Source organism: Zonotrichia leucophrys, unplaced genomic scaffold, assembly GCF_028769735.1.
Source record: "Zonotrichia leucophrys gambelii isolate GWCS_2022_RI unplaced genomic scaffold, RI_Zleu_2.0 Scaffold_96_169013, whole genome shotgun sequence".
NCBI lineage: Eukaryota > Metazoa > Chordata > Aves > Passeriformes > Passerellidae > Zonotrichia > Zonotrichia leucophrys.
Window position 1 is genome coordinate 107,436 of NW_026992301.1, and position 25,033 is coordinate 132,468.

General features: G+C 50.2%; 2 protein-coding genes, 2 long non-coding RNA genes and 1 other non-coding gene across 5 annotated transcripts; 4 read left to right on the plus strand and 1 right to left on the minus strand.

Annotated features, from left to right (window-relative positions):
• The first annotated feature begins 5 nt into the window (after positions 1–5).
• LOC135460734 (uncharacterized) lies at positions 6–832 on the plus strand. The gene is made up of 4 exons (XR_010443291.1): positions 6–27; positions 118–138; positions 665–685; positions 812–832. It is a non-coding gene; the product is annotated as an uncharacterized LOC135460734 (long non-coding RNA).
• Positions 833–2,100: 1,268 nt separating this feature from the next.
• LOC135460732 (uncharacterized) lies at positions 2,101–3,358 on the plus strand. The gene is made up of 5 exons (XR_010443289.1): positions 2,101–2,117; positions 2,508–2,528; positions 2,799–2,819; positions 2,931–2,954; positions 3,331–3,358. It is a non-coding gene; the product is annotated as an uncharacterized LOC135460732 (long non-coding RNA).
• A 5,807-nt stretch (positions 3,359–9,165) lies between these two features.
• Positions 9,166–9,247, plus strand: TRNAL-AAG (transfer RNA leucine (anticodon AAG)). The gene has a single exon. It is a non-coding gene; the product is annotated as a tRNA-Leu (tRNA).
• Positions 9,248–10,564: 1,317 nt separating this feature from the next.
• Positions 10,565–16,735, minus strand: LOC135460724 (zinc finger protein 358-like). Its single transcript, XM_064737642.1, has 4 exons — positions 16,721–16,735; positions 15,770–15,830; positions 14,053–14,175; positions 10,565–12,162 (listed from the first exon to the last, which is right to left on the minus strand). The coding sequence occupies exons 1-4, from the start codon at positions 16,733–16,735 to the stop codon at positions 10,565–10,567; spliced, it is 1,797 nt and encodes a 598-aa protein (XP_064593712.1).
• Positions 16,736–22,231: 5,496 nt separating this feature from the next.
• On the plus strand, positions 22,232–24,937 carry LSM2 (LSM2 homolog, U6 small nuclear RNA and mRNA degradation associated). Its single transcript, XM_064737645.1, has 5 exons — positions 22,232–22,331; positions 22,522–22,589; positions 23,006–23,036; positions 23,328–23,387; positions 24,165–24,937. The coding sequence occupies exons 1-5, from the start codon at positions 22,329–22,331 to the stop codon at positions 24,288–24,290; spliced, it is 288 nt and encodes a 95-aa protein (XP_064593715.1). The 5' UTR covers positions 22,232–22,328; the 3' UTR covers positions 24,291–24,937.
• The last annotated feature ends 96 nt before the right edge of the window (positions 24,938–25,033 follow it).

Genomic DNA, 25,033 nt, shown 5'->3' on the forward strand with positions numbered 1-25,033 from the left:
CCCCAGGGGAGCGGCACACGAAAATCGGTGAGTTTGGGGTTTCTGCCCCAAAAATCCCCCATGGAACCCCCAGGGCTGGGGAAATTTGGGTCAAAATTCCCTTTTTTGCATTTCCAGGGGAACTCACGGCTGATGTGGGTGAGCAGATCCTGGAAATCCTCGTTTGGGGGGAAATTGGGGAATTATTGTCATTCTTATTTTTATTTTTTTTTTTTTTTTTTTATTTTTATTTTTAAATTATTTTTATTTTTATGTTTCTTTTTACTTTTGTATTTTTAGTGCTAATTTATTTATTAGGTTTTTATTTTCATTTCTATTTGTATTTAATTTTTATTTTTGTTTTTATTTTATTTATATTTTATATTTTATTTCTATTTTTTCTTTTTTTTTTGCTTCTATCTATATTTCTATTTTGATTTCTATCTTTATTTCAATTTTAAATTTTATTTCTATTTTTATTTATTTATTTTTATTTCTATTTTATTTTTATTTTTATTTTATTATTTTATTTTATTATTTCTATTTTATTTTATTTATTATTTTTTAATTCTATTTTATTTTATTTCTATTTTATTTTATTATTATCTATCTATTTTATTATTTATCTCTATTTCTATTTCTATTATTTTTAATTACCATCAATTTCCTCTTTTCCCATTTCCAGAGGTCTTCAGTAAAAAGATTCGTAAGTGCAGAATTTCCCATTCCAGGATGGAACAATTGTTACCAATTCCAGAATAATTCCCATTTTATCCCAACTCTGAAATTCCCTTTTTTCCCATTTTTCCCTTTTTTCCCTTTTTCCCCCCAGAGCAGCACGAGGCCGAGCTGGGTGAGGATTTTTTCTCCTTTTTTTGGGGCATTTTTCACCAAAATCGGGGAGGTTTGGGGGGAAAATTCGGGTTTTTCTTTGGTTTGGAGGGGCAAAACCTGAAATAAATACAAAATGTTTAATATTAAAATAGTAAGGTGAAAACCTGAAATAATACAGCGCATCATAAATATAAACTGGTAATATTCAGACATAGCTGTAATTAATTATAATTATGATTATAATTGTAATTATAATTTAATTATAATAATAAATTTAATTCTAAATAATGATAATTAAAGTTAATAATTATAATTATTATTTTTAATTTAGAGGCCCGGGACACCCAGATCCGTGAGTACTCAGGAGCAGCTCCTGGATTTTTAAGATTTTTAGGGATGAGGGAATTAGAAGGAAAATTATTTAAATTATTTTTTAGATTTTTCCTTTTTAGCAATTATTTATGGTTTTTCATTTTCCAATAGTTAATTCTAATGCTGTTGGATTTTTTCAATTTTTTCAAGAATTGTTTCAATCTTGGGCGTTTTTAAATTAATATTTATTTTAATTTTTTTTTTACTTCTTTAGGGGAAAATGAAGCTGAGATCAGTAAGTCATATTTATATTTATATTTATATTTATATTTATATTTATATTTATATTTATATTTATATTTATATTTACATTTATATTAATAAAATATTTAATTTAAAATTTCATTGTATTTATAGTTATGCTTATTAATTATATTCATATATGTATGTATGTATTTTTTATATTTATATTATTTATATTATTTATATTTATATTTATATTTTTTATTTATATTTATATTTATACTTTTATATTTATATTAGCTACATTATTGATAATTTATATTTACATTTATATTTGTATTTATATTCTATACCAACAAAACCAATTTATATTTATAAACCTACAATTACTAAAACCATCCATATATTGAAAGATATTAAAAAATTAGTGGTTTTTTATTATTTTAATTTTTAATTTCTAATCTTTTAATTAATTTCCCTCTGCTCCCCCCAGGGCACCTGAAGGAGCTGCTGGGTGAGTTCCAATTAATTAAAGTGCAGAAAAATCTTAATTAAAGGGAAATTTGGGGAAAATTATGGGTGGAAAATATTCATGGAGGTGGGAGGGAAATCTTGGAGGAAAAATGGGAATAATGGGAAAAATTGTTAATAATGTTGAAATAATAATTAATGGTAATAATTAATTAATTCACGGTGCTAATGAGGCAATAATTTCATTTTTTGTGCAGAGGAGAAGGAATCGGCAGCACGTAAGTTCTGGAAAAGGGGAATTCTCTCCCCAAAATTGTCTGATTTAATTGGGAACTAATTTATAAATCTGATTTAATTGGGAATTAACAATTAACACCCTTTTTGGGGTCTCATTTGTGGGCCCCAAAAAAACCTCATTTTTGGGGCACAACTCCCCATTTCTAAACACAAAATGTACCTCAATTTGGAATATCCTGAATGAAAAAATTAAAATTATCTTGAATTAAAAAATTAAATTATCATGAATTAAAATTAAATTTTCCTGAATTAAATATGAAAATTGAAGTTTTTGGAGTTAAGGGGTGTAAATAATTTTTTTATTTTCCTGACTAAACTTTCAGGAGCTGAGGATTTTATCCCAATTTTAATCCTTTTCCCTTCATTTCCAGGAGAGCAGGACGCTGTGATCCGTGAGTGCCGCTGGATTTTGGGGGCAATCCCTGGGATTTTGGGAATTCACAATTGTGGTGTCACTGCCGCCACCTGGGCTCGGAATTCTGGGCAAAAAAATCCAAAAAATAATTAAATTATGTTTAAAAAAATGGGAATTAAGAAGGATGAAGTCTCTACCTGGCTATGGGGATTTTGTATTATTATTATTATTATTATTATTATTATTATTATTTCCTTTGGGAAGGGAAAACATGAATTCCAAATAATTGAATTTTCCTCTTTTTAAGGAAAACTGAGGGAGGAGCTCGGTGAGTGATTTTTGTTCTCTTTCCAAAAAGGATTTTGGGCATTTTGGGGTTTTTTCATCATTAACTTTGGGAATTTGGGTTTTACCTTTTTTTCCTGTTTTTATTTTGCAGAGGCGCAGAAGGACGGGGACGTTGGTGCGTGGGGTTCTCTGAAATTTGGGGAATTTTATGGAATTTTATGGAATTTTATGGAATTTTACGGAATTTTACGGAATTTTACAGAATTCAGAGTTGCTGTGATCACATAATTAACATTATCTCTATTTTTTTATAACATCATTTACATGTTTCTATAACATTTTCTGTACAATATTTTTTATAACATATTTATAGAATGTTAAGAATTTTTTGGAACTTTTAATCACTGTCTTTGTGCCCGTATGGATTTTATTTTATTTTATTTTATTTTATTTTATTTTATTTTATTTTATTTTATTTTATTTTATTTTATTTTATTTTATTTTATTTTTTTCCCAACCCCCAAAATTCCTTGGATTTTGACTTTTTTCAGATGAATCCCCTGAGGAAATGGAGGAAGAGGAGGAAATAGAGGAGGAAGAGGAGGAAGAAGAGGAAAAAGGGGAAATTGAGGAAATAGAGGAAGAGGAAAAAGGGGAAATTGAGGAAATAGAGGAAGAGGAAAATGAGGAGGAAAAGGAAAAAGAGGAAAAAAAGGAGGAAGAGGAGGAAGAGGAAGCAGCAGAACCGGGTGAGTCGTTCCCTTCCCCAGCCCCAAATTTTCTCTTTTTTCCCCCATTTTCCTGCTGATTTTTGGGCCAAAATTGGGTGCAATAAATGGTGGCAAAATTCCCCAAAAATCCCCAAATCCCCGGAATTCCCAGAGCCCCATGGAAATTCCTGATTTTTGTCTCTTTCCAGGTAAAATAACAGAAGAAGCTGGTAAGGAATTGTTGAATTTTCCTTTTTAACTACTGAAAAAACAAAAACAACTCCTTTTTTTGACCTTTTTCCAAGGTTTTTTCATGGGCAGAAATCAATCGTAAAGATAATAGTGATTAAAAAAAAGTCAAAGGAAAATAAAAACTAACATTCTAAAATTAATGATAATGATGATGATGATGATGATGATAATAATAATAATAAAAATAATAACGTAAATATAAAATGAAAATAGAAATAATAATCATAACCATAATCTAAAATAAAATAAAAGTCAAAATAAAAATAAACTACTACTACTACTGATGATAATAATAATAATAATAGCAATAATACAGAACCCATGAGATAAGTTTAAATTATTTTAAATTATTTTTAATTATTTTATTTCTGTTTTTTCCTTCCCCATTTCCAGGAGAAGTCGACAAAAACCTCGGTGGGTTCAGTTCCCATTTCTGGGCTGGAGCTGAAGGAAAAATCCCCCAAATTTACCCCAAATTTACCCCAAATTTCCCTTTGGTTTCCAGAGGAGCTCAGGGCGGCGCTGGGTGAGTCCAGAATTCCAAAATTTGGCCAAATCTTGGGGTGGGGGAGGATTTAAATCTGGGGTTTTGATTTAAAAATTGGCATTTTCAGTTAAAATTTGGGGGTTGGCTTTAAAAATTCCTTATTTTCATTTAAACGTCAGGATTTCTAATAAAAAATTGGGATTTGGGTTAGAAAATTATCCAATTATTTTCCAATAATAATCCAAATTATTTTTATTTGAAATCTGAGATTTTAACTCAAAGCAGAGTTTTTATTTCTGGCTCTGACCCTGTTATTTCCCCCCAGAATGGGGAATTTTTTTCCTGTGATAATTTGAATTTTCCCCCCAGGAGGGGGAATTATTTCCTGTGATAATTTGAATTTTCCCCCAGAATGGGAATTTTTTCAGTGATAATTTGAATTTTCCCCCCAGAATGGGAATTTTTTTCCTGTGATAATTGAATTTTCCCCCAGAATGGAATTTTTCAGTGATAATTTGAATTTTCCCCCCAGAATGGGGAATTTTTTTCCTGTGATAATTTGAATTTTCCCCCCAGGAATGGGAATTATTTCCTGTGATAATTTGAATTTTCCCCCCAGAAGGGGGAATTTTTTTCCTGTGATAATTTGAATTTTCCCCCCAGAATGGGGAATTTTTTTCCTGTGATAATTTGAATTTTCCCCCCAGAATGGGAATTTTTTTCCTGTGATAATTTGAATTTTCTCCCTTTTTTCCCCATTTCAGGAGCCCGGGACAGCAGGATCGGTGCGTGAGCCCCTCCCCTACCCTGAAACTCCGGGAATTTGGGGATTTGGGCCCATTCTGGTCCCAGACCCCAGGAAATTGAGCACTTTTGGGTTTTTCTCCTCAAAGTGGAGCTCTCGGAGGCGCTCGGTGAGGGAAACTTGGGGAAATGGATCAGATTTGTGTTATTGTTCATAATATAAATATTTATTAATAATTATGTCATTTATAACGTTATTAATTATAAATAGTAATGTAATTACTGCATTCTAGCCATTGTTGTTTTTGTGGTTTATAAATATAAAAGCTGTTATTTCTCTGTTTTATTAAAATATTGCATATACATACATATATATGTGTGTGTATATATGTATGTAAGTATTTCTATACAGATATATATATATATATAAAATATATTTACTACATAGCATATATTTTATTATGGTAATTATATAATATATAATTGTATTTAGTTACAGTTATGTGTAGTTTCTATTAATAATATAATTATATATAATTCTACATAGTCTACGTTCATTTTATATCCATAATTAATTCTGTGACATATGTAATATAATATAGATTATACACAATATATATTTCTAATAGATATAAAATATTATATATATTTAGATTTCGTATTTTCTAAATTTTATTTAGGTATTGGTACACTTTCTATATTCTATTCTGTATTCTATATTCTGTGATTTGCTATATTATATATTAAAATATATTCTCTTTTAAAATATATCATGTATTTAAATATATTATCTAGTCAAGCACATTACAGAATCAAACATTTTATTATAGATACGTTATTGAATATTTAAATATGTAAATATTTTATCTATAGATAAGTATTTTATTTATTTGTTGTTTGTGATAACATTTTGATAACATTACCCTGAATTTTGCCCAATTTCCCCCAGAACAACGGGACAGACAGATCGGTGAGTGGCCCTGGAAAAATGGGAATTCTGGAGAAGTGGGAATGCTGGAAATGGAATTCTGGAAAAACAGGAATTCTGGAAATGGAATTTCTGCCCGATCATGGAAATTCTCATTTTTCCTCCTTTTCCAGCGGAGCTGAACGCGGAGCTCGGTGAGTCCTGGGGGAAACTCTTCTGTTTCCTCAACTGCAAAAATGAATTTTAAAATTAATTTAAAGCAACCATTTAAATCCTTACTTTCTTCATTAATCCCAATTAATTTTCTCCTTTCAGAGGAGTCCCGAATGAGGATCTGTGAGTGTCCTGGCCCGGGGCTGGTCTGGTTCTGTTTTATTCCATTTTATTTCCTTTATTTTTCTACTTCATTTCTATTTCTAATTTTTGTGTTATTTCATTTATTTTATACAAATGTGTTACCATTTATTGCTATTACTATACTCATTTATTACTAATTTGATACTAATTTATTGCTATTAATATTACTATTTAATATTACTATTTATCACTACTACTATACTAATTTATTGCTAATTTTATACTAATGTATTACTTTTAATATTACTATTTATTACTATTACTATACTAATTTAATACTATTTTATTTTCATTTATTTATTTTAATTTTTTTATTCCATTTTGCTTTTCCACCCTGTTTTATCACCTTTCGCTGCCCTTATTTTTGTGATATTTTCATTTTCATGTCATTATTTTTTATTCTATTTTAATTTCCATGCTGTTTCATCGCCTCTCAGCCATTATTGATGATTATTTCTGATTTCCTGCAGGGTGGTGCCTCGAGGAGCACCGTGAGTTTTCTCCCCTCCCTCCCCACCTCCCTTCCCCACCCCTGCTCCATTCCAGGATTTTTTATGAATTCTCTCATTTTAGAGAAAGACGAAGAACAAGTGGGTGAGTCCCTGTGGGAAACACAGATCGACGGGGCAGAAATTGGGATTTTTGCCTGGTTTCATCTTTTTTTATCCCATTTTTCCCTGTTTTTCCCTCGTTTTCCTCTCCCCTTTGCTGTCATTTCTGCTCGCTTTTTCTCCCCTCCTTTCCCATTTTTCTCCTCTTTTTTCCCTTTTCGCTTCTCCCCTTTCCCAATTTCCCGCCCTTTTTTTCTCCCAATTTCCCCCTATTTTCCCCCATTTTTCCCCCCATTTTTTTCCCTCATTTTTCCTCATTTCCCCCTATTTCCCCAATTCCCCCCTCATTTTCCCTCCCATTTCCCCATTATTTCCACACCATTTCCCCCCAAATTTCCCCCTATTTTCTTTATATTTCTCTCCCCCTTTTCTCCCTCACATTCCCCTCCATTTCCCTCCCTATTTCCCCCCATTTCTGCCCCATTTCCCCTCATTTCCCCCCCCAAATTTCCCCCCAATCTTTTCCCTTTTTCTCCCCCAATTGTCCCTTTTTTCCCCTCATTTTTCCCCCTATCCCGTCCTCCATTTCCCCCCCATTTTCCCCCATTTCCCCTCCTCATTTTCCCCCCATTTCCTGCCCCATTCCCCCCATAATTGCCCTTCCTTTTCCCCCCATTTCCCCCCATTTTTCCTCCACTTCCCCCCATTATTCCCCCCTGTATTTCCCCCCATTATTCCCCCCAACCCGCAGCCGAGGTCACCCTGGACCCCCTCACCGCCCACCCTCGCCTCGTGCTCTCCCCGGACTCCCTCTCTGCCCGCTGGGCCTACGGCGGCCCCGAGCCCGAACCGGGCCCCGAGCGCTTCTCGTGCTCGCCGTGCGCCCTCGGCCTGCCCGGCTTCACCGGCGGCCGCCACACCTGGACCGTGGCCCTGGCCGAGGGCCCTTTCTGCGCCGCGGGCGTCAGCCGGGCCTCGGTGCGGCGCCACGGCCCGGCCTGCGCGCCCGCGGACGGCGTGTGGGCCCTGCAGCGCTGGGGCGGCCTGTGCCGGGCGCTGACCGAGCCCGCGCCCACGCCGCTGCCCGGCCGCTGCCCGCGCCGCCTGCGCGTGGCCCTGGACTACGACGGCGGCCGCGTGGCCTTCTTCGACGGGGACGACGGGCCCGGCCAGGCCCGGCCGCTCTTCGCCTTCCCCACGGCCGAGTTTGGAGGGGAGGAGGTGAGGCCCTGGTTCTGGCTGGAGCTGGGCGAGATCTCCATTGTACAGTGAACGAAAATACCTCAGTGGAGAGCATCAGGCCCTGGTTCAGGCCCTGATTCAGGCCCTGGTTCAGGCCCTGGTTCTGGCTGGAGCTGGGGGAGATCTCCATTGTACAGTGAACGAAAATACCTCCATGGAGAGCATCGGGCCCTGGTTCTGTCTGGAGCTGGGGGAGATCTCCATTGTACAGTGATCCTGAAATACCTCAGTGGAGAGCATCAGGCCCTGGTTCAGGCCCTGGTTCAGGCCCTGGTTCTGGCTGGAGCTGGGGGAGATCTCCATTGTACAGTGAACGAAAATACCTCCATGGACATCACCTCCAGCCCTGGTTCTGGTTGGAGCTGGGGGAGAGTTCCATCGTACAGTGATCCCAAAAATACCTCCATGGCGAGCATCAGGCCGTGGTTCAGGCCCTGGTTCTTGTTGGAGCTGGGGGAGCTCTCCATTGTCTCCATTGCCCAGTGCCCCCAGACCCCTCCAAGGCCATCACCTCCAGCCCTGGTTCTGGATCTGGGGGAGCTGGACTCCCCCTCCCATGTGCAGTGACCCCAGAATTCAGGGAATGGGATGGGGACACTGGGATGGGGACACTGGGACAGAGCAGGAATGAGATGGGGACACTGGGGACATGGGGACACTGGGACATGGGGACACTGGGGACACTGAGATGGGGACATGGGGACACTGGGACATGGGGTGTCCCCTGTCCCCCCGGGGGTGACCCCGGCATCCCCCCCGGTAATAAACCCTGCAAACCCCTTCGGAGCCTGGGTTTTCCTTTTCCCGGCTGTTTTGACCCAAAAGCTCGGGGATTTGAATCCTTGGATCCATCGAGTGGTCTGAGGGGAACGGGACCCCCTCCATGGGCAGGGACCCCCGCCCCGGGGCGCTGGAATGGGGCGGATTCCCGTAATTCCGTTAAATCCATTAATTCCCTTAATTAATTCCGTTAATTTATTCACAGGACGTGAATAATAACGTCCCAAAACACGAAGGGGGGGCTGAGCAGCACCGAGGGACCCTTCCTCTCTGCCATCTACCCCCTAAATTGATGAATTTACCCGATTTCCCCAATTTTTAGGGCTCCTTCCGGGGGTAGCGTGGCCGAGCGGTCCAAGGCGCTGGATTAAGGCTCCAGTCCCTGCGGGGGCGTGGGTTCGAATCCCACCGCTGCCAGTGCGATTTTGGGCGGAATTCTGGGGTTTTTGGCACACCTGGAGGAGCCCCTCCCGCCCATTTTTGGGGTTAATCCCACTGGAAATGGGACTCGGCGTCACCAAAATGGGGAAATTTCACCCCAATCCCACCCACCCATTTCTGGGGTTTATCACCAGGAAAACGGGGCTCAGCATCACCAAAATGAGTGGATTTCACCCCAATCCCGCCGCCAGAGACCCCCGGGATGGGGTCCTGGGGAAGGGGAGCCCCCTCCCCATGGGGGTCCCTCATTCCCACCCCAACCCCGAGCCATCAAACCATGACCCCGCTCTCCTAAAATCCCAAATCTGCTTTATTTCACCTCATTTTGGAGCAGAGGGAATTGGGGAAAGAAACGTGGGTTTGAGACAATCCATAAAAACGTGATCCAGATGGAGAAACCCCCGGGGCAACAGAGAGCCCCCAACTCCAGCACCCTTATTTCAGATACCGGAATATTTTTGGTGATGAAAAACTTTAAAAAAGGCATTTTTAGCCTCTAAAAGTGGCGTTGGATGTACAGGAGCATCTCCAGCCCTGGGACGGGCACCCAAAATTTGTCCATCGGTCCTTGAGGTGAGCACCCAAATTTATCCATAAATCCTTGAGGTGGACACCCAAAATTTCCATAAATCCTTGAGGTGGGCACCAATTCCATAAATCTTAGTGCCCAAATGATCCTAATCCTGAGGTGGGACCAATTCAATCCTGAGCAGCCCAAAATTTGTCCATAAATCCCTGAGGTGGGCACCCAAAATTTGTGCATCAGTCCTTGAGGCGGGCACCAAAATTCCATTCATCGATCCTTAAAATGGGCACCCAAAAATTGTCCAAAGATCCCCGAGGTGAGCACCCAAGATTTTGGGTTTTGGGGAGATTTTTGGGAGAAGAATTGGGAGGGGATTTTGGGGAGAATCGAGGGGAGCTTGAGGAGAAACCGGGGAGATTTTGGGGAGAGCCCCGAGGGGGTCCCGGTGCCCCCGGGCTCAGCACCCAAATCCCCCCGATTTTGGGGCTCAGCACCCAAATCCCCCCGATCCTGGGGCTCAGCACCCAAATTCCCTAAATCCCCGAGGCTCAGCACCCAAATCCCCCCGGGGCTCAGCACCCAAATCCCCCCGATCCTGGGGCTCAGCACCCAAATCCCCGATGTCGGGGCTCAGCACCCAAATCCCCCGATCCGGGGCTCAGCACCAAATTCCCCGATTTCGGGGCTCAGCACCAATTCCTAAATCCCCGAGGATCAGCACAATCCCTCCGATCCTGGGGCTCAGCACCAAATCCCCGTTTCGGGGCTCAGCACCCAAATCCCCCCGATGTCGGGGCTCCGTGCTGCGGCTCCTGGCGCAGGTGCGTCCGCAGGTGCTTCATGAGCGCCGAGCGGGACACGAAGCTCTTGGGGCAGCCCGAGCAGGGGTACGGGCGCTCTCCGGTGTGCGTGCGCCGGTGGATGACCAGGCTGGAGCTGGCGCGGAAGCTCTTGCCGCACTCGGGGCAGCCGAACGGCTTCTCGCCGGTGTGCACCCGCCAGTGCCGCCGCAGCGCCGCCCCGTCCCGGAACGCCTTCCCGCACTGCTCGCACGCGGGGCGGCGCCGCCGCGGGACCCCCGAGACCCCCGAGGGGCTGGGGCCGAGGGGATGGACGGGAACCGGGACCCCCGAGGGGTTGGGACCGAGGGGATGGACGGGAACCGGGACCCCCGGGACCCCCGAGGGGCTGGGGCCGAGGGGATGGGCGGGAACCGGGACCCCCGAGGGGCCGTTCCTAAGCAGCCAAGGGGACACCGGGACCCCCGCCCCACACTCGGGGCTCTCCCCAAGCGTCCGTGGGGACACCGGGACCCCCGAGGGTCTCTCCCCACGGAGCCGTGGGGACACCGGGACCCCCGCCCCACACTCAGGGCTGTCCCCAAGGGGTCGCTGATCCTCCGGGACCCCCTCCCCACCGTCGGGGCTGTCCCCAATCACCCGTGTAATCACCGGGACCCCCGCCCCACCGTCGGGGCTGTCCCTAACGAGCCATGGTGACACCGGGACCCCCTCGGGGCTGTCCCCGATCACCCGTGTAATCACCGCGACCCCCGCCCTACCCTCGGGGCTGTCCCCACCGCCCCACCGCCGGTGCGGGCAGGCCGCGTTGCCCGCCCCGCACTCGGAGCACGGCCCGGCCGCCGCCGCCGCCGCCGCCGCTCCCCGGTGCGTTTTGCGGTGCTTGCTGAGCGATTTGACGGCCGCGAAGCCCTTCCCGCAGTCGGGGCACTCGTAGGGGCGCTCCCCGGTGTGGATGCGCTGGTGCGCCACCAGCGCGGCGTGCGACGACAGGCTCCGTCCGCAGTCGGTGCAGATGAAGCCGCCCGAGTGCCGCGCCTGCCGGTGCTTGCCCAGCGACTTGGTGGCCATGAAGGCCATGCCGCAGTCGGGGCAGCGGAACGGGCGCTCGCCGGTGTGGATGCGCCGGTGCGTGACCAGCGAGGCCGCCGACGTGAGCGTTTTGCCGCAGTCGGGGCAGCGCAGCGCCCCGTCCAGGTGCGTGCGCCGGTGCTTGCGGAGCGAGCGGGCGGACGCGAAGCGCTTGGGGCAGGCGCGGCAGCGGTGCGGGCGCGGTTGGCAGCCCGCGGCGCCGCCCAGGTGCTCCCGCAGCGCGGCCCCGCACGGGAACGGAGCGCGGCAGCGCCAGCAGGTGAAGGTGAGCCCCGGAGCCGCCCCGGCGCCGCCGCCGCCGTGCGAGGAGCGCAGGTGGCGGCTCAGCGAGGAGCCCGACGTGAAGGATTTGCCGCACTGGGGGCAGCAGGGGCGCGGCGGGGCGGGTGGGGAGGGGGCGGCGGATGGGGGGGCAAAAGGGGGCGGGGAGCAGGGGGGGTGCGGGGAGGGGGAGGGGCTGCGGGAGGGGGCGTCTGTGGGGGGGGAGGGTGGGGGGAAATGGGGAGAAATGGGGGAAATGGGAGGAATGCGGAAATGGGGGAAATGGGGAGAAATGGGGGGAAATGGGGGGAATGGGAGGAATGGGGGGAAATGGGGAAATGGGGGGAAATGGGGGAAATGGGAGGAATGCGGAAATGGGGGGGAAATGGGGAGAAAATGGGGAAATAGGGAAAATGGAAGGGGACAAATGGGAGAGAAAGGAGGGAAAATGGGGAGAAAATGGGGGAAATGGGGAAAATGAGAGGAATGGGGAGAAAATGTGGAAATGGGAAATGAGGGGAAATGGGGGAAATGAGAGGAATGGGGAGAAAATGGGGGAAATGGGGAAATGAGAGAATGGGGAGAAAATGGGGAAATGGGGAAATGGGGGAAAATGGGGGAATGGGGAAAATGGGGGAAATGGGGAAATGAGAGGAATGGGGAAATGGGGAAATGGGGAGGGAAATGGGGGGAAATGGGGAATAGAAATGGGGAAATGGGAATGGGGGAAATGGGAGAAAATGGGGAAATGGGAGAAAGGGGGAAATGGGGAAATGAGGAGAATGGGGAGAAAATGGGGAAATGGGGGGGAAATGGAGAAATGGGGGAAAATGGGGAAATGGGGGAAATGGGGGAATGGGGGGGAAGGAAACGGGGAAAATGGGGAGAAATGGGGGAGAAATGGGGAGAAATGGGGAATGGGAATGGGGAAATGGAGAGAAATGGGGAGGAAATGGGGAAAATGGGGGAAAGGGGAGGGAAATGGGGGAAATGGGGGAAATGGGGAAATGGGGAAAATGGGGAAATGGGGGAAATGGGAAAATGGGGGAAATGGGGGGAAAATGGGGAGAAGGGGAATGGGAGAAAATGAGAAAGGAAATGGAGGAAATGGAAATGGGGAGAAATGGGAATGGGAAAATGGGGGGAAAAGAAAGGGAAGGGAAAATGGGAAGAAGAAATGGGGGAAAATGGGGAGGAAAGGGGGAAAACAGGCGGGGGGGGGAAGAGGAGAAAATGGGGTGAAAATCAGAGAAACACAAGGAAAAGGGGAAAAAACTCCCCCAGTGCAAACCAGTAACCCCAAATCCCCCTTTGACCCTTTCCCAGTCCCTCCCAGTATAACCCCGACCCTCCCAATTCATTCCCAGTCCCTTCCAGCGCTCCCAGTTCCCCCAGTTTGATCCCAGTCCATCCCAGTTCATTCCCAGTCCCCCCAGTTCCTTCCCAGTCCATCCCAGTTTGATCCCAGTCCATCCCAGTTCATTCCCAGTCCATCCCAGTTTGATCCCAGTCCATCCCAGTTCATTCCCAGTCCCCCCAGTTCATTCCCAGTTCCCCAGTTTGATCCCAGTCCATCCCAGTCTCTCCCAGTTGATTCCCAGTCCATCCCAGTCCATCCCAGTTCATTCCCAGTTCATTCCCAGTCCCTCCCAGTCCCCCAGTTCCCCCAGTTCTCACCTGAGGACCCCCCAGTTTGATCCCAGTCCCCCAGTTTGATCCCAGTCCCTCCCAGTTTGATCCCAGTTCCCCCAGTTTGATCCCAGTCCCTCCCAGTTTGATCCCAGTTCCCCCAGTTTGATCCCAGTCCCCCCAGTTTGATCCCAGTCCCCCCAGTTCATTCCCAGTCCATCCCAGTTCATTCCCAGTCCCCCCAGTTCATTCCCAGTTCCCCCAGTTTGATCCCAGTCCCCCCCAGTCCATCCCAGTCCCTCCCAGTCCCCCCAGTTCTCACTGAGGACCCCCCCAGTTTGATCCCAGTTTGATCCCAGTCCCCCCAGTTCATTCCCAGTCCATCCCAGTTTGAGGACCCCCCAGTCCATCCCAGTTTGATCCCAGTTCCTTCCCAGTCCCTCCCAGTCCATCCCAGTCCCCCCAGTTCTCACCTGAGGACCCCCCCCAGTTCCCCCAGAGCCTCAGGAGGGGTCGCGCCCGCTCTTCCTCCTCCTCCTCCTCCTCTTCCTCCTCCGTATCCGGGCCGGGCCCCCCCCAGACCCAGCCCGGGGCTCCTGGGGAGGAAACGGGGTCGGTGGGAACCGGGGGGTTTGGGGAGAAACCGCGGGATTTTGGGGGATTTTGGGGTAAAGCTGAGGGGATTTTGGGGGGAATTTTTGGGAGAATTTTGGGGAGAATCGGGGGCTGATTTTAGGGGGGATTTTGGGGGATTGTGGGGGAGAATTTGGGAAAAACCACGGGCGGATTTTGGGACAATTTTGAGGAGAAACGGAGGGATTTTGGGACAATTTTGGGGAGAACCTGGGGGGGATTTGGGGAGAACCCGGGGGGATTTTGGGGAGAAACCCGGGGGAATTAAAGGGAATTTTGGGGGGATTTTTGGGGGCATTTTGGGGAGGATTTTTGAGGAGAAACCGGGGGATTTTGAGGGGGTCTGGGGGGGACTTGGGGAGAGGAATTTGGGCTGATATTAGGGGGAACTTTTGGGCTGATTTCGGAAGGATTTCGGGGCTGATTTTGGAGGATTTGGGGCTGATTTCGGGGGTATTTTGGGGATACATTGGGAGGAATTTGGGGGGGATTTCGGGGGCATTTTGGATTGATTTTGGGCTGATTTCGGGGGATTTTGGGCTGATTTCGGAGGGATTTGGGCTGATTTCGGAGGGATTTTGGGCTGATTTCGGGGCTGATTTCGGAGGGATTTGGGGCTGATTTCGGGGGGATTTTTTAAGAGGATTTTGGGCTGATTTCGGATGGATTTTGGGCTGATTTCGGAGGGATTTGGGGCTGATTTCGGGGGGATTTGGGCTGATTTGGGGGGGATTTGGGGCTGATTTCGGGGGATTTTGGGGATACATTGGGAGGAATTTGGGGGCATTTTGGACTGATTTTGGGGCTGATTTCGGAGGGATTTGGGGCTGATTTCGGGGGGATTTTTTAAGAGGATTTCGGGCTGATTTCGGGGGGATTTTGGGCTGATTTCGGGGGGATTTTGGGCTGATTTTGGGCTGATTTCGGGGGGATTTGGGGCTGATTTCGGGGGGATTTGGGGCTGATTTCGGGGCTGATTTTGGGCTGATTTCGGGGGGATTTTGGGCTGATTTCGGGGGGATTTGGGGCTGATTTCGGGGGGATTTGGGGCTGATTTTGGGCTGATTTCGGGGGATTTGGGGCTGATTTCGGGGGATTTTTTAAGAGGATTTTGGGCTGATTTTGGGCTGATTTCGGGGGGATTTGGGGCTGATTTCGGGGGGATTTGGGGCTGATTTCGGGGGGATTTGGGGCTGATTTCGGGGGGTTTTGGGCTGATTTCGGAGGGATTTTGGGCTGATTTCGGGGGGGTTTTGGGCTGATGTCGGGGGGATTTGGGGTCGGTACCTTCGGGGGGATTTGGGGCTGATTTCGGAGGGATTTGGGGCTGATTTCGGTGGGATTTGGGGCTGATTTCGGAGGGATTTGGGGCTGATTTCGGTGGGATTTGGGGCTGATTTCGGGGGGATTTTTTAAGAGGATTTTGGGCTGATTTCGGGGGGATTTTGGGCTGATTTCGGGGGGATTTGGGGCTGATTTCGGGGGGATTTGGGGCTGATCCCCGAGGGATTTCGGGGCTGATTTTGGGCTGATTTCGGGGGGATTTGGGGTCGCTACCTTCGGGGGTGCTCGGGGGGGTTTCGGCGCCCACCGTCACCTCCTGCAGCACCTCGGGCACCTGCGCGGGGCGGGGCCGGCGGAAAGAGGCGCAAACGACCCAAAATTGACGGAAATAAATAAAAATAAACGACCGCAAAGCGCCCAAAGGAACGGAATGGGGAAGGGGATTTAAATAAGAAAATAAAGAGCGCGGGGAGAAAGAAATGGTGGGAGATAAAAATCGGAAATTCAGCGCTCGGTACAAAATGAAAATGAAAAAAAAACCCGGACCCAAATAAAATTAAAAACCCGATAAAATTAAAAGGAATTAAAGAAAATAATAGAAAATAAAATGCAGTTAAATTAAACAAGATTAAATGAAATTAAATAAAGGTAAAATTAAATAAAGTGAGAGGAGATAAAACTAGTACGAAATAAAATACAACTTCATTAAACAAGCAAAGATAAAATGTAATGATATAAGGATAAAATTAAATGAAATGAAATAAAGATATAATGAAATAAAGTGGGACGAGAAAAACAAATTTGAAAATTTAAAAAAAATTAAAATGAAAAAAATTATGTCCAAATAAAATTAACGTAAAAGAAAGTAAAACGCAACAAGACAAAAAAAAGAGTAAATGAAACGAACAAAGAAAAATAAGATAAAATAAATTCAAACGAGACACAATGACATAAAATTAAATAAAGTAAAATAAAATAAAATAAATGTAAAAATAAAATAAATATATAAATAAAATGAAATAAAATAAATATATAAATGAAATGAAATGAAATGAAATAAAATAAAATAAAATAAAATAAAACAACCTAGAACGGAACTTTTTAGAACAAACTTTTAAAACCCGAATTAACAGACAAAAAGAGGGGGAAAAAAACTTATTTAAACAACGGAAAATAATGAAATAAAAATTTAAAAAATTTAAAAATAAAATGTTCCAGCCCTACCTGGGTCTCGGCCATGCGAATTGGGGGGGGGGGGCGGATTTTGGGGGTCCCGGGGGGCTCCGGGAGCGGCTCCGGCAGCGGCGGCACCGGAGAGGGGAGGGAGGGGGTCCGTGACGTCACCGTGACGTCACGGACCCGCCGGGACCCCCCCCCGGGGGAGGGGGGGGGTCCTGGAGGGAAAATCGTGGGAATATCGTGGGAATATCGTGGGAATATCGTGGGGTATCGTGGGGTGTCGTGGGATGTCGTGGGTTAAAAAGGAGGGAATCGGGTTAAAACCGGGGAATTTGGGTTAAAAGAGGGGGAAATTGGGTTAAAAGGGGGAGTTTGGGTAAAAACCGGGGAATTTGGAGTTAAAGAGGGGGAAATTTGGGTAAAAGTGAGAATTGGGGTAAAATCCGGGGAATTTGGGGTCAAAACCGGGGAATTGGGGTTATAAAGGGGGAATTGGGTTAAAACCGAGGAATTTGGGGTTAAAGAGGGGGAATTGGGGTTAAAAAGAGAAATTTGGGGTAAAGAGTGGGAATCTGGGTAAAAACCGGAGAATTTGAGGTTAAAAAAGGGGAAATTGGGTTCAAAATACGGAAATTTGGAATAAAATCGGGTAAATTAGGGTTAAAAATGGGGAACTGGGTTAAAGAGGAGGAATTTGGTTTAAAAAGGGGGAACTGGGGTTAAAACCGGGGAAATTGGGGTTAAAAAGGGGAAATTCGGGTTAAACCCGGGGAATGCAGGCGCCGCGGGGCTGTCGCGATCAACCATCAACGGCAATGGACCATCGTCAGTCGCGATAAGGCAACAATCGCGATAAGCCCTCGGTCGCGATGGACCATCAGCCGCTCCCGATGGGCCATCGAGCGGGGGCGGGGCCGCCCCGGGAAAAATTCCCTTTTTCTCCCCTTTTTTCCCTTTTTTCCCGTTTTTTCCCTTTTTTCCCTTTTTTCCCCTTTTTTCCCTTTTTTCCCCTTTTTTCCCTTTTTCATGGAAAAATTTCCGTCCGAGCCCAGCAAAAACCCCAAATCCGGAGATTTGTCCCCATTTCCCCCCAATTTCCCCGTTCGTGTGGGAGATAAAAAGGAAATTTTTAATTTTTTACTGATTCCCTCGAGTTTGGGTCCGTCCCGCTGGGAAAAGGGGGAGAAAATCCCCAAAATCCCGAAAATCCTCGAGATTTTAAAATTTTATTCAACTTTTTCCAGCTCGTTTTTGATTTTGTTTCCTGTACAACTTCCATTTAATTTTAATTATTTCTTACCTGATTATTATTTAATTATTACTGATTTTCTCATTTTTTATTGATATTTTTTTATTTTGACTTTTCCCAGCTCAGTTTTTAATTCCCTTCCCCGCGCAATTCGATTTAATTTTTAATTTCTTCTATTAAATTTTCTGATTAAATAGAGAATAATTAAATAGAGAATAATTAAATAGATTTAAATAGATAAATAGAATCATTAAATAGATAAGTACATTAATTAAATAGATAAATACGTTAATTAAACAGAATTCCGGTTCAGTTTTAACTCTTTCCACCCCGGACCCCTCGGCCGTCGCCCACCCCAAAAAGCCCCAAAATCGCACAAAAACCGGAGGCTGCTCAAAGAGGGGGGGGTTTATTCAGCCGGGGGTGGATTTTGGGTCATTTTGGGTCATTTTTGGGTCATTTTGGGTCATTTTTGGGGCATTTCGGGTCATTCTCAGTCCTCCTTGCCCGGCACCACCGCCGTCCTCTCACCCGCGGGGGGGGGATGGGTCCCTGTGGGGGAGGGGGGAAGGGGGGGTTAAACGGTGACCTTTGACCTCAGACCCCCCCCCAGTGTCCCCAAGGCCCCCCCGGGGGTCCCAATTGTGCCCCGCCCCCCCCTTCCCGGACCCCTCCCGTGTCATTGTCACCTCCATGTCCCCCCCTTGTCATTGTCGCCTCCCGTGTCCCCCCACCCCGTGTCATTGTCACCTCCCGTGTCCCCCCACCCCGTGTCATTGTCCCCTCCCTGGGTGTCACCCCCGCCCCAAAATTGTCCCCACCGTGTTCCCTCCCCCCCCTCCCCCGTGTCATTGTCCCCTCCCCGTGTCCCGATTTGTGTCCCCCTCCCCGTGTTCCCCCATCCGTGTCATTGTCCCCTCCCGTGTCATTGTCACTGTCCCCCCCCGGTGTCACTGTGCCCCCCTCACCTCCATGTCCGTGTCCCCCCAGGACCCTTCCCCATCATTGTCCCTTGTCCGTGTCACCCCCTCCCCTGTCACTGTCCCCTCCCTGTGTCCCCCCCGTGTCCCCTCACCTCCGTGTCCGTGTCCCCCCAGTGTCATTGTCACTGTCCCCCCCGTGTCCCCTCCCCTGTCCCCGTCCCCCCTCACCTCCGTGTCCGTGTCCCCCCAGGAGTCCCTTGAGGACCCCCCAGCCCCAGCGCAGGAGGTTCAGCAGGCACTGCAGTCCGGCACACATCCCTGGGGACAATGAGGGGACATTTGGGGACATCGGGGGACATCAGGGGACACACAGAACCCACCCTGTCCCATCCCTGTCCCATCCCTGTCCCCGTGTCCCTGTCACACCCCTGTCCCTGTCCCCAGCGCCCGGTTCATCAGGCACCGCAGTCCTGCACACATCTCTGGGGACAATGAGGGGACATCAGGGGACACACAGAACCACCCTGCCCCATCCCTGTGCCATCCCTGTCCCCGTGTCCCTGTCACATCCCTGTCCCTGTCCCCAGCCCCAGGTTCAGCAGGCACCGCAGTCCTGCACACATCTCTGGGGACATTTGGGGACACTGAGGGGACACAGAGCCGCCACTGCACCCTGTCCCCGTGGCCCTGTCCCCCTCCCCACATCCCCCATGTCCCCACCCTGTCCCCACATCCTGTCCCCATGTCCCTGGCCCTGTCCGTGTCCCCCTGTCCCCACATCCTGTCCGTGTCCCCATGTCTGTGTCCCTGTCCCTGTGTCCCTGTGTCCCCACATCCTGCCCCAGGTCCCCACCCTGTTCCTGTGTCCCCAGCCCCGCCTTCCCAATGTCCCCAACCTGTCCCCAACCTGTCCCCATCCTGTCCCCTCGCTGTCCCCTCTGTGTCCCCAATGTCCCCGTCCCTGTCCCCATTCCTGTCTCCTCCCTGTGTCAGTCCCGGTCCCAAATGTCCCCTCGTTGTCCTCAATGTCCCCATCCCAATGTCCCCAATGTCCCCTCGCTGTCCCCATCCCAATGTCCCTGTCCCCAGCCCTGTCCCCCCATGTCCCTGTGTCCCTGTCCCTTCCCTTTGTCCTGCTCATGGCCCCATCCCTGTCCCCATTCCTGTCCCCTCCCTGTTCCCAACCTGTCCCCAATGTCCCCATCCTGATGCCCCCTGTCCCTGTCCTCAGTTCCTGACCCTCCCTGTCCCCATCTTGTCCCCATGCCATCCTCCTGTCCCAGTGTCCCCTCGCCGTCCCCATCCTGTCACCATCCCACTGTCCCCACTGTCCCCTCACCGTCCCCATCCCTGTCCCATCCCTGTCCCCTTGCCATGCCCAATGTCCCCTGGCTGTCCCCATGCTGTCCCCATCCTGTCCCCAATGTCCCCGTGTTGTCCCCAGTCCCTGTTCTCTTGCCATCCCCTCTGTCCCCTCTGTCCCCTCTGTCCCCATCCTGTCCCCTCTGTCCCATCCTGTCCCCATCCTGTCCCCATCCCCTCTGTCCCCTCTGTCCCCTGGCTGTCCCCATCCTGTCCCCACTGTCCCCATCCTGTCCCCTGTGTCCCCACTGTCCCCTCTGTCCCCTCTGTCCCCTGGCTGTCCCCATCCTGTCCCCACTGTCCCCACTGTCCTCATCCCCACTGTCCCCTGGCTGTCCCCATCCTGTCCCCATCCTGTCCCCACTGTCCCCTCTGTCCCCTCTGTCCCCACTGTCCCCTGTGTCCCCTCTGTCCCCTCTGTCCCCTGGCTGTCCCCATCCCCTCTGTCCCCACTGTCCCCTCTGTCCCCTCTGTCCCCTCTGTCCCCTCTGTCCCCTCTGTCCCCACTGTCCCCATCCCCACTGTCCCCGCTGTCCCCTCTGTCCCCTCTGTCCCCTCTGTCCCCTCTGTCCCCTCTGTCCCCACTGTCCCCTCTGTCCCCTCTGTCCCCTCTGTCCCCTCTGTCCCCTCTGTCCCCTCTGTCCCCTCACTCACCGGCAGCTCCGTGGTCGGTGCCGCGCTGGCCCCGGGGCCGCCCTTAAATCCCCGCGGGAGGGGACAGGGAGGGGACACGGGGACAGGGACAGGTGACAGGGAGGGGACAGGGACAGGTGACAGATCGGTGACAGGGAGGGGACACGGACAGGTGACAGATCGGTGACGGGGGCAGGTGACAGGGGAGGGGACAGGGACAGGTCACAGGCTGGTGACAGGTTGGTGCGGGGGCAGGTGACACAGGTGACAGGGGAGGTGACACGGGTGACACGGGTGGCAGGGCGGGTGGCCGGGGAGGTGACAGGTCGGTGACACAGCCGGTGCCATCACCGGTTCTCCCGGTCCCCACCCGGCCCCGCGTGGGAGGGGGTGGGACACGGGGACAAGGGGACACGTGGGGGACACTGGGGACAGGGGGGACATTGGGGGGACATTGGGGACATTGGGGACATTGGGACATGTGGGGGACATGGGGACAAGGGACACGTGGGGGACATTGGGGACAGGGGGGGACATTGGGGACATGTGGGGGACACGGGGACAAGGGACACGTGGGGGACATTGGGGACATTGGGGGGACACGTGGACATTGGGGGGGACATGGGGATGTTCGGGACATTGGGGACATGGAGGGGACATTGGGGACATGGGGACAGGAGGATATTTGGGATATTGGGGACATGGGGACAGGAGGGGGACATTGGGGGGACAGTGAGGGGAGACACGGGGGTGGCCTGGAAGGGGACACAGAGACAGGGGACACTTGGGGGGACATTGGGGACATGGAGGGACATTGGGGACATGGGGATGGGGGTGACATTGGGGGGATATGAGGGGCATATGGGGACATGGGGGGGACATGGGGGGGACATTGGGGACATTGGGACAAGGAGGGGACATCGGGGACATGGAAATATTTGGGACATTGGGGACATGAGGGGGACATGGGGACATTGGGGGGTGACACTGGGGACATGGGGGGACAGGGGGACAAAGGGGGTGGCCTGGGAGGGGACACGGGGACATGGGGACAGGGGGACATGAGGGGACATTGGGGACATTGGGACAGTGGCTGGGAGGGCCCGGGGGTCCCCGGAGGTCTCAGGGGGTCCCTGGGGTCACTGTGGGGTCACTGGGGGGTCACAGAGGTCACCAAAGTGTCACGGGGGGGGGGTCCCTGCTGTCCCTAACCCGTGACCTTTGACCCGGCGCGGGGGCGGCTGATTCATTTCCCGCCACCCCCGCGGGTGGGCGGGGCCCGGCTGAGGGGATGTGGGCGTGGTTTCCGCTGAGTGGGCGGGGCTCTATGTGGGGCAGGGGGCGTGGCCGGCGGCGGCAGCGGCGGGCGCGGCCTGTGGCGGAAGGGGGCGGGTCCATCGCGTATCACGAGCGGTGATTGGGCAGCGGGCGGGGCGTGGCCGGCGGCGGAAAGGGGCGGGGCCTGCGTGGCGCGCTCGGGGCCGCGATGGTGAGCGGGGCCCGGGGGGGGGGATGGGGGGGATTTGGGGGGGATTTTGGGACCCCGCGGGACCCCCGACCCCCCCCAGGACCCTCTGAACCCCCCCTGAGACCCCACGAGCCCCCCCGACCCCCCAAACCCCCCCTGTGACCCCCAAAATCTCCCCATAACCCCCCGTAACCCCCCCGTGCCCCCCCAGCTGTTCTACTCCTTCTTCAAGTCCCTGGTGGGCAAGGACGTGGTGGTGGAGCTCAAGAACGACCTCAGGTACGGACCGGGGGGGTCGGGACACCCCAAAAACACCCCGAAAACGCCCCAAAAAATATCCCAAAACAGCCCCAAAACACCCCCAGAAAGCACCCAAAAAATACCCCAGAAACCCCCTGGAAACACTCCCAAAACACCCCAAAAAAACACCCCAAAACCACTCCAAAAACATCCCCAAAAGACACCCCAAAACCCACCCAAAAACTGCCCAGAAACTGGCCCCGGAAATACCCCAAAAACCCCAAAAAACCCCAAAAAAACTCCCTAAAACCCCCCCAAAAAACTGCCCGGGACCCCCAAACCTCCCCGGGACCCCCTTGGGACCCCCCAAATTATCATGGGACCCCCCAGGACCCCCCAAATCCCCCCCAAATCCACTGAGACCACCCCCCAATTTCCCCCCTATCTCCCCCCAGCATCTGCGGCACGCTGCACTCGGTGGATCAGGTGAGTCGGGGGTCCTGGGGGGGTTTGGGGGTCCCTGGGGGTTTGGGGGTCCCTGGGGGGGTCTCTGGGGAATCCTGGGGGGGGGTCTCAGGGATTTTGGGAGGGGTCTCTGTGGTTTTTGGGGGGTCCTGGGGGGGTTTTGGGGGTCTCTTGGGGGGTTTTTGGGGGTTTTGGGGGTCTCTTGGGGGTTTTGGGGGGGTTTGGGGGGCTCTCTTGGGGTCTCAGTGTTTTTGGGGGGTGGACCCGGGGGTCTCAGAGCCCCCCCTGACCCCCCCCCCTGCCCCCCCCCAGTACCTGAACATCAAACTGACCGACATCAGCGTGACGGACCCCGAGAAGTACCCGCACATGGTGGGGGGCTCTTTTGGGTCTGGGGTCTCTGGGGAGGGTCCTGGGGGGCTGGGGAGGGTCCTGGGGGGGATTTGGGGAGGTTTGGGTGGTCCTGGGGGGGTTTTGGGGGTGATCTCGGTGGTCTCGGGTGTCTCAGTTTTTGTGGGGTTGTTTTGGGGAGGGGTCTCAGTGATTTTGGGGGGGATCTCTCTGGTTTTGGTGTATCTCAGTGATTTGGGGAGGGGTCTCAGATATCTCAGTGATTTGGGGAGGGGTCTCAGAGGTATCTCATTAATTTGGGGAGGGGTCTCAGATAGGAACTGCTTCATCCGTGGCTCCCTGGTTTTGGGGTTTCTCTCTGTGATTTTTGGGATATCTCTCTGTAATTTTGGGGGGATTTTGGGTAACTCTGTAATTTTGGGGGGGTTTTTGGGGGGGCTGTCAGTAATTTGGGGAGGGGTCTCACGGCCATTTCCCCCCCAGCTTTTGGTCAAGAACTGCTTCATCCGTGGTTCTGGGTTATCTCTGTTTTTTGGTGTATTTCAGTGGTTTTTGGTGGGGATTTTGGGGTTTTTCAGCGGTTTTTGGGGGTCTCATTAATTTGGGGAGGGGTCTCCCCCCAGCTCTCGGTGAAGAACTGCTTCATCCGCGGCTCTGTTGTTTGCTGCGTGGTTTGGGGTTTCTCTCTCTGTATCTCAGTGGTTTTTGGGGGGTTTTTGGTGGGGATTTTGGGGTTTTTCAGTGGTTTTTGGGGGTCTCGGTAATTTGGGGAGGGGTCTCACTGCCATTTCCCCCCAGCTCTCGGTCAAGAACTGCTTCATCCGCGGCTCGGTGGTTCGCTACGTGCAGCTGCCCGCGGACGAGGTGGACACGCAGCTGCTGCAGGACGCGGCGCGCAAGGAGGCGCTGCAGCAGAAGCAGTGACCCGAAATCGCGGGGATTCGCCCCAAAAGATCTGCAGAGACCCCCGCCCCAAAATCTGGGGTGATTTCCCCCAAAATCTGGGGGGATTCACCCCAAAATAACGGGGGAATTCTCTCTAAAATCTGCAGAGATTCCTTCCCAAAATCTGGGGGGATTCGCCCCAAAATCTGGGGTGATTTCCCCCAAAATCTGGGGGGATTCACCCCAATATCTGGGGGGATTCACCCCAAAATCTGGGGGGATTCACCCCAAAATCTGCAGAGATCCCTGCCCAAAATAACGGGGAAATTCACCCCAAAATCTGGGGGGGATTTACCCCAAAATCTGGGTGGATTCACCCCAAAATCTGGGGGAATCCCCTCCCCAAAATCTGCAGGGATTCCTGCCTAAAATCCGGGGTGATTTCCCCCAAAAACGGGGGGATTCACCCCAAAATAATGGGGGAGATTCACTCCAAAAATGGAAGGGAACCACCCCAAAAATGGGGGGATTGACCCCAAAATATCTGGGGGGGATTCACTCCTAAAACAGGGAGGATTTACCCCAAAATTGGGGGAGATTCACCCGAAAATGTGCAGGGACCCCTCCCCAACCCCGGGGGTCTCCCCGGCCCCTTTCGCGACCCCCAATAAACGCCGGGCCCCGCCCCCTCTGTGCGCGTCATTAATGGGGATTTTGGGGCAATTTACGGGGATTTTGGGTCATTTTGGGGTGGTTTCGGGAGTTTTGGGGTGGTTATGGGT

Coding starts and splice junctions, on each gene's coding strand:
- LSM2 (XM_064737645.1), top strand. Junction 23,037..23,327: donor CGCTGCACTCGGTGGATCAG/GTGAGTCGGGGG, acceptor GCCCCCCCCCAG/TACCTGAACATCAAACTGAC. Junction 23,388..24,164: donor CCGAGAAGTACCCGCACATG/GTGGGGGGCTCT, acceptor ATTTCCCCCCAG/CTCTCGGTCAAGAACTGCTT.
- LOC135460724 (XM_064737642.1), bottom strand. Junction 14,176..15,769: donor CCCCCCGAGCACCCCCGAAG/GTAGCGACCCCA, acceptor TTTCCTCCCCAG/GAGCCCCGGGCTGGGTCTGG. Junction 12,163..14,052: donor GAACTGGGGGGGGTCCTCAG/GTGAGAACTGGG, acceptor CCCCCCCCACAG/ACGCCCCCTCCCGCAGCCCC.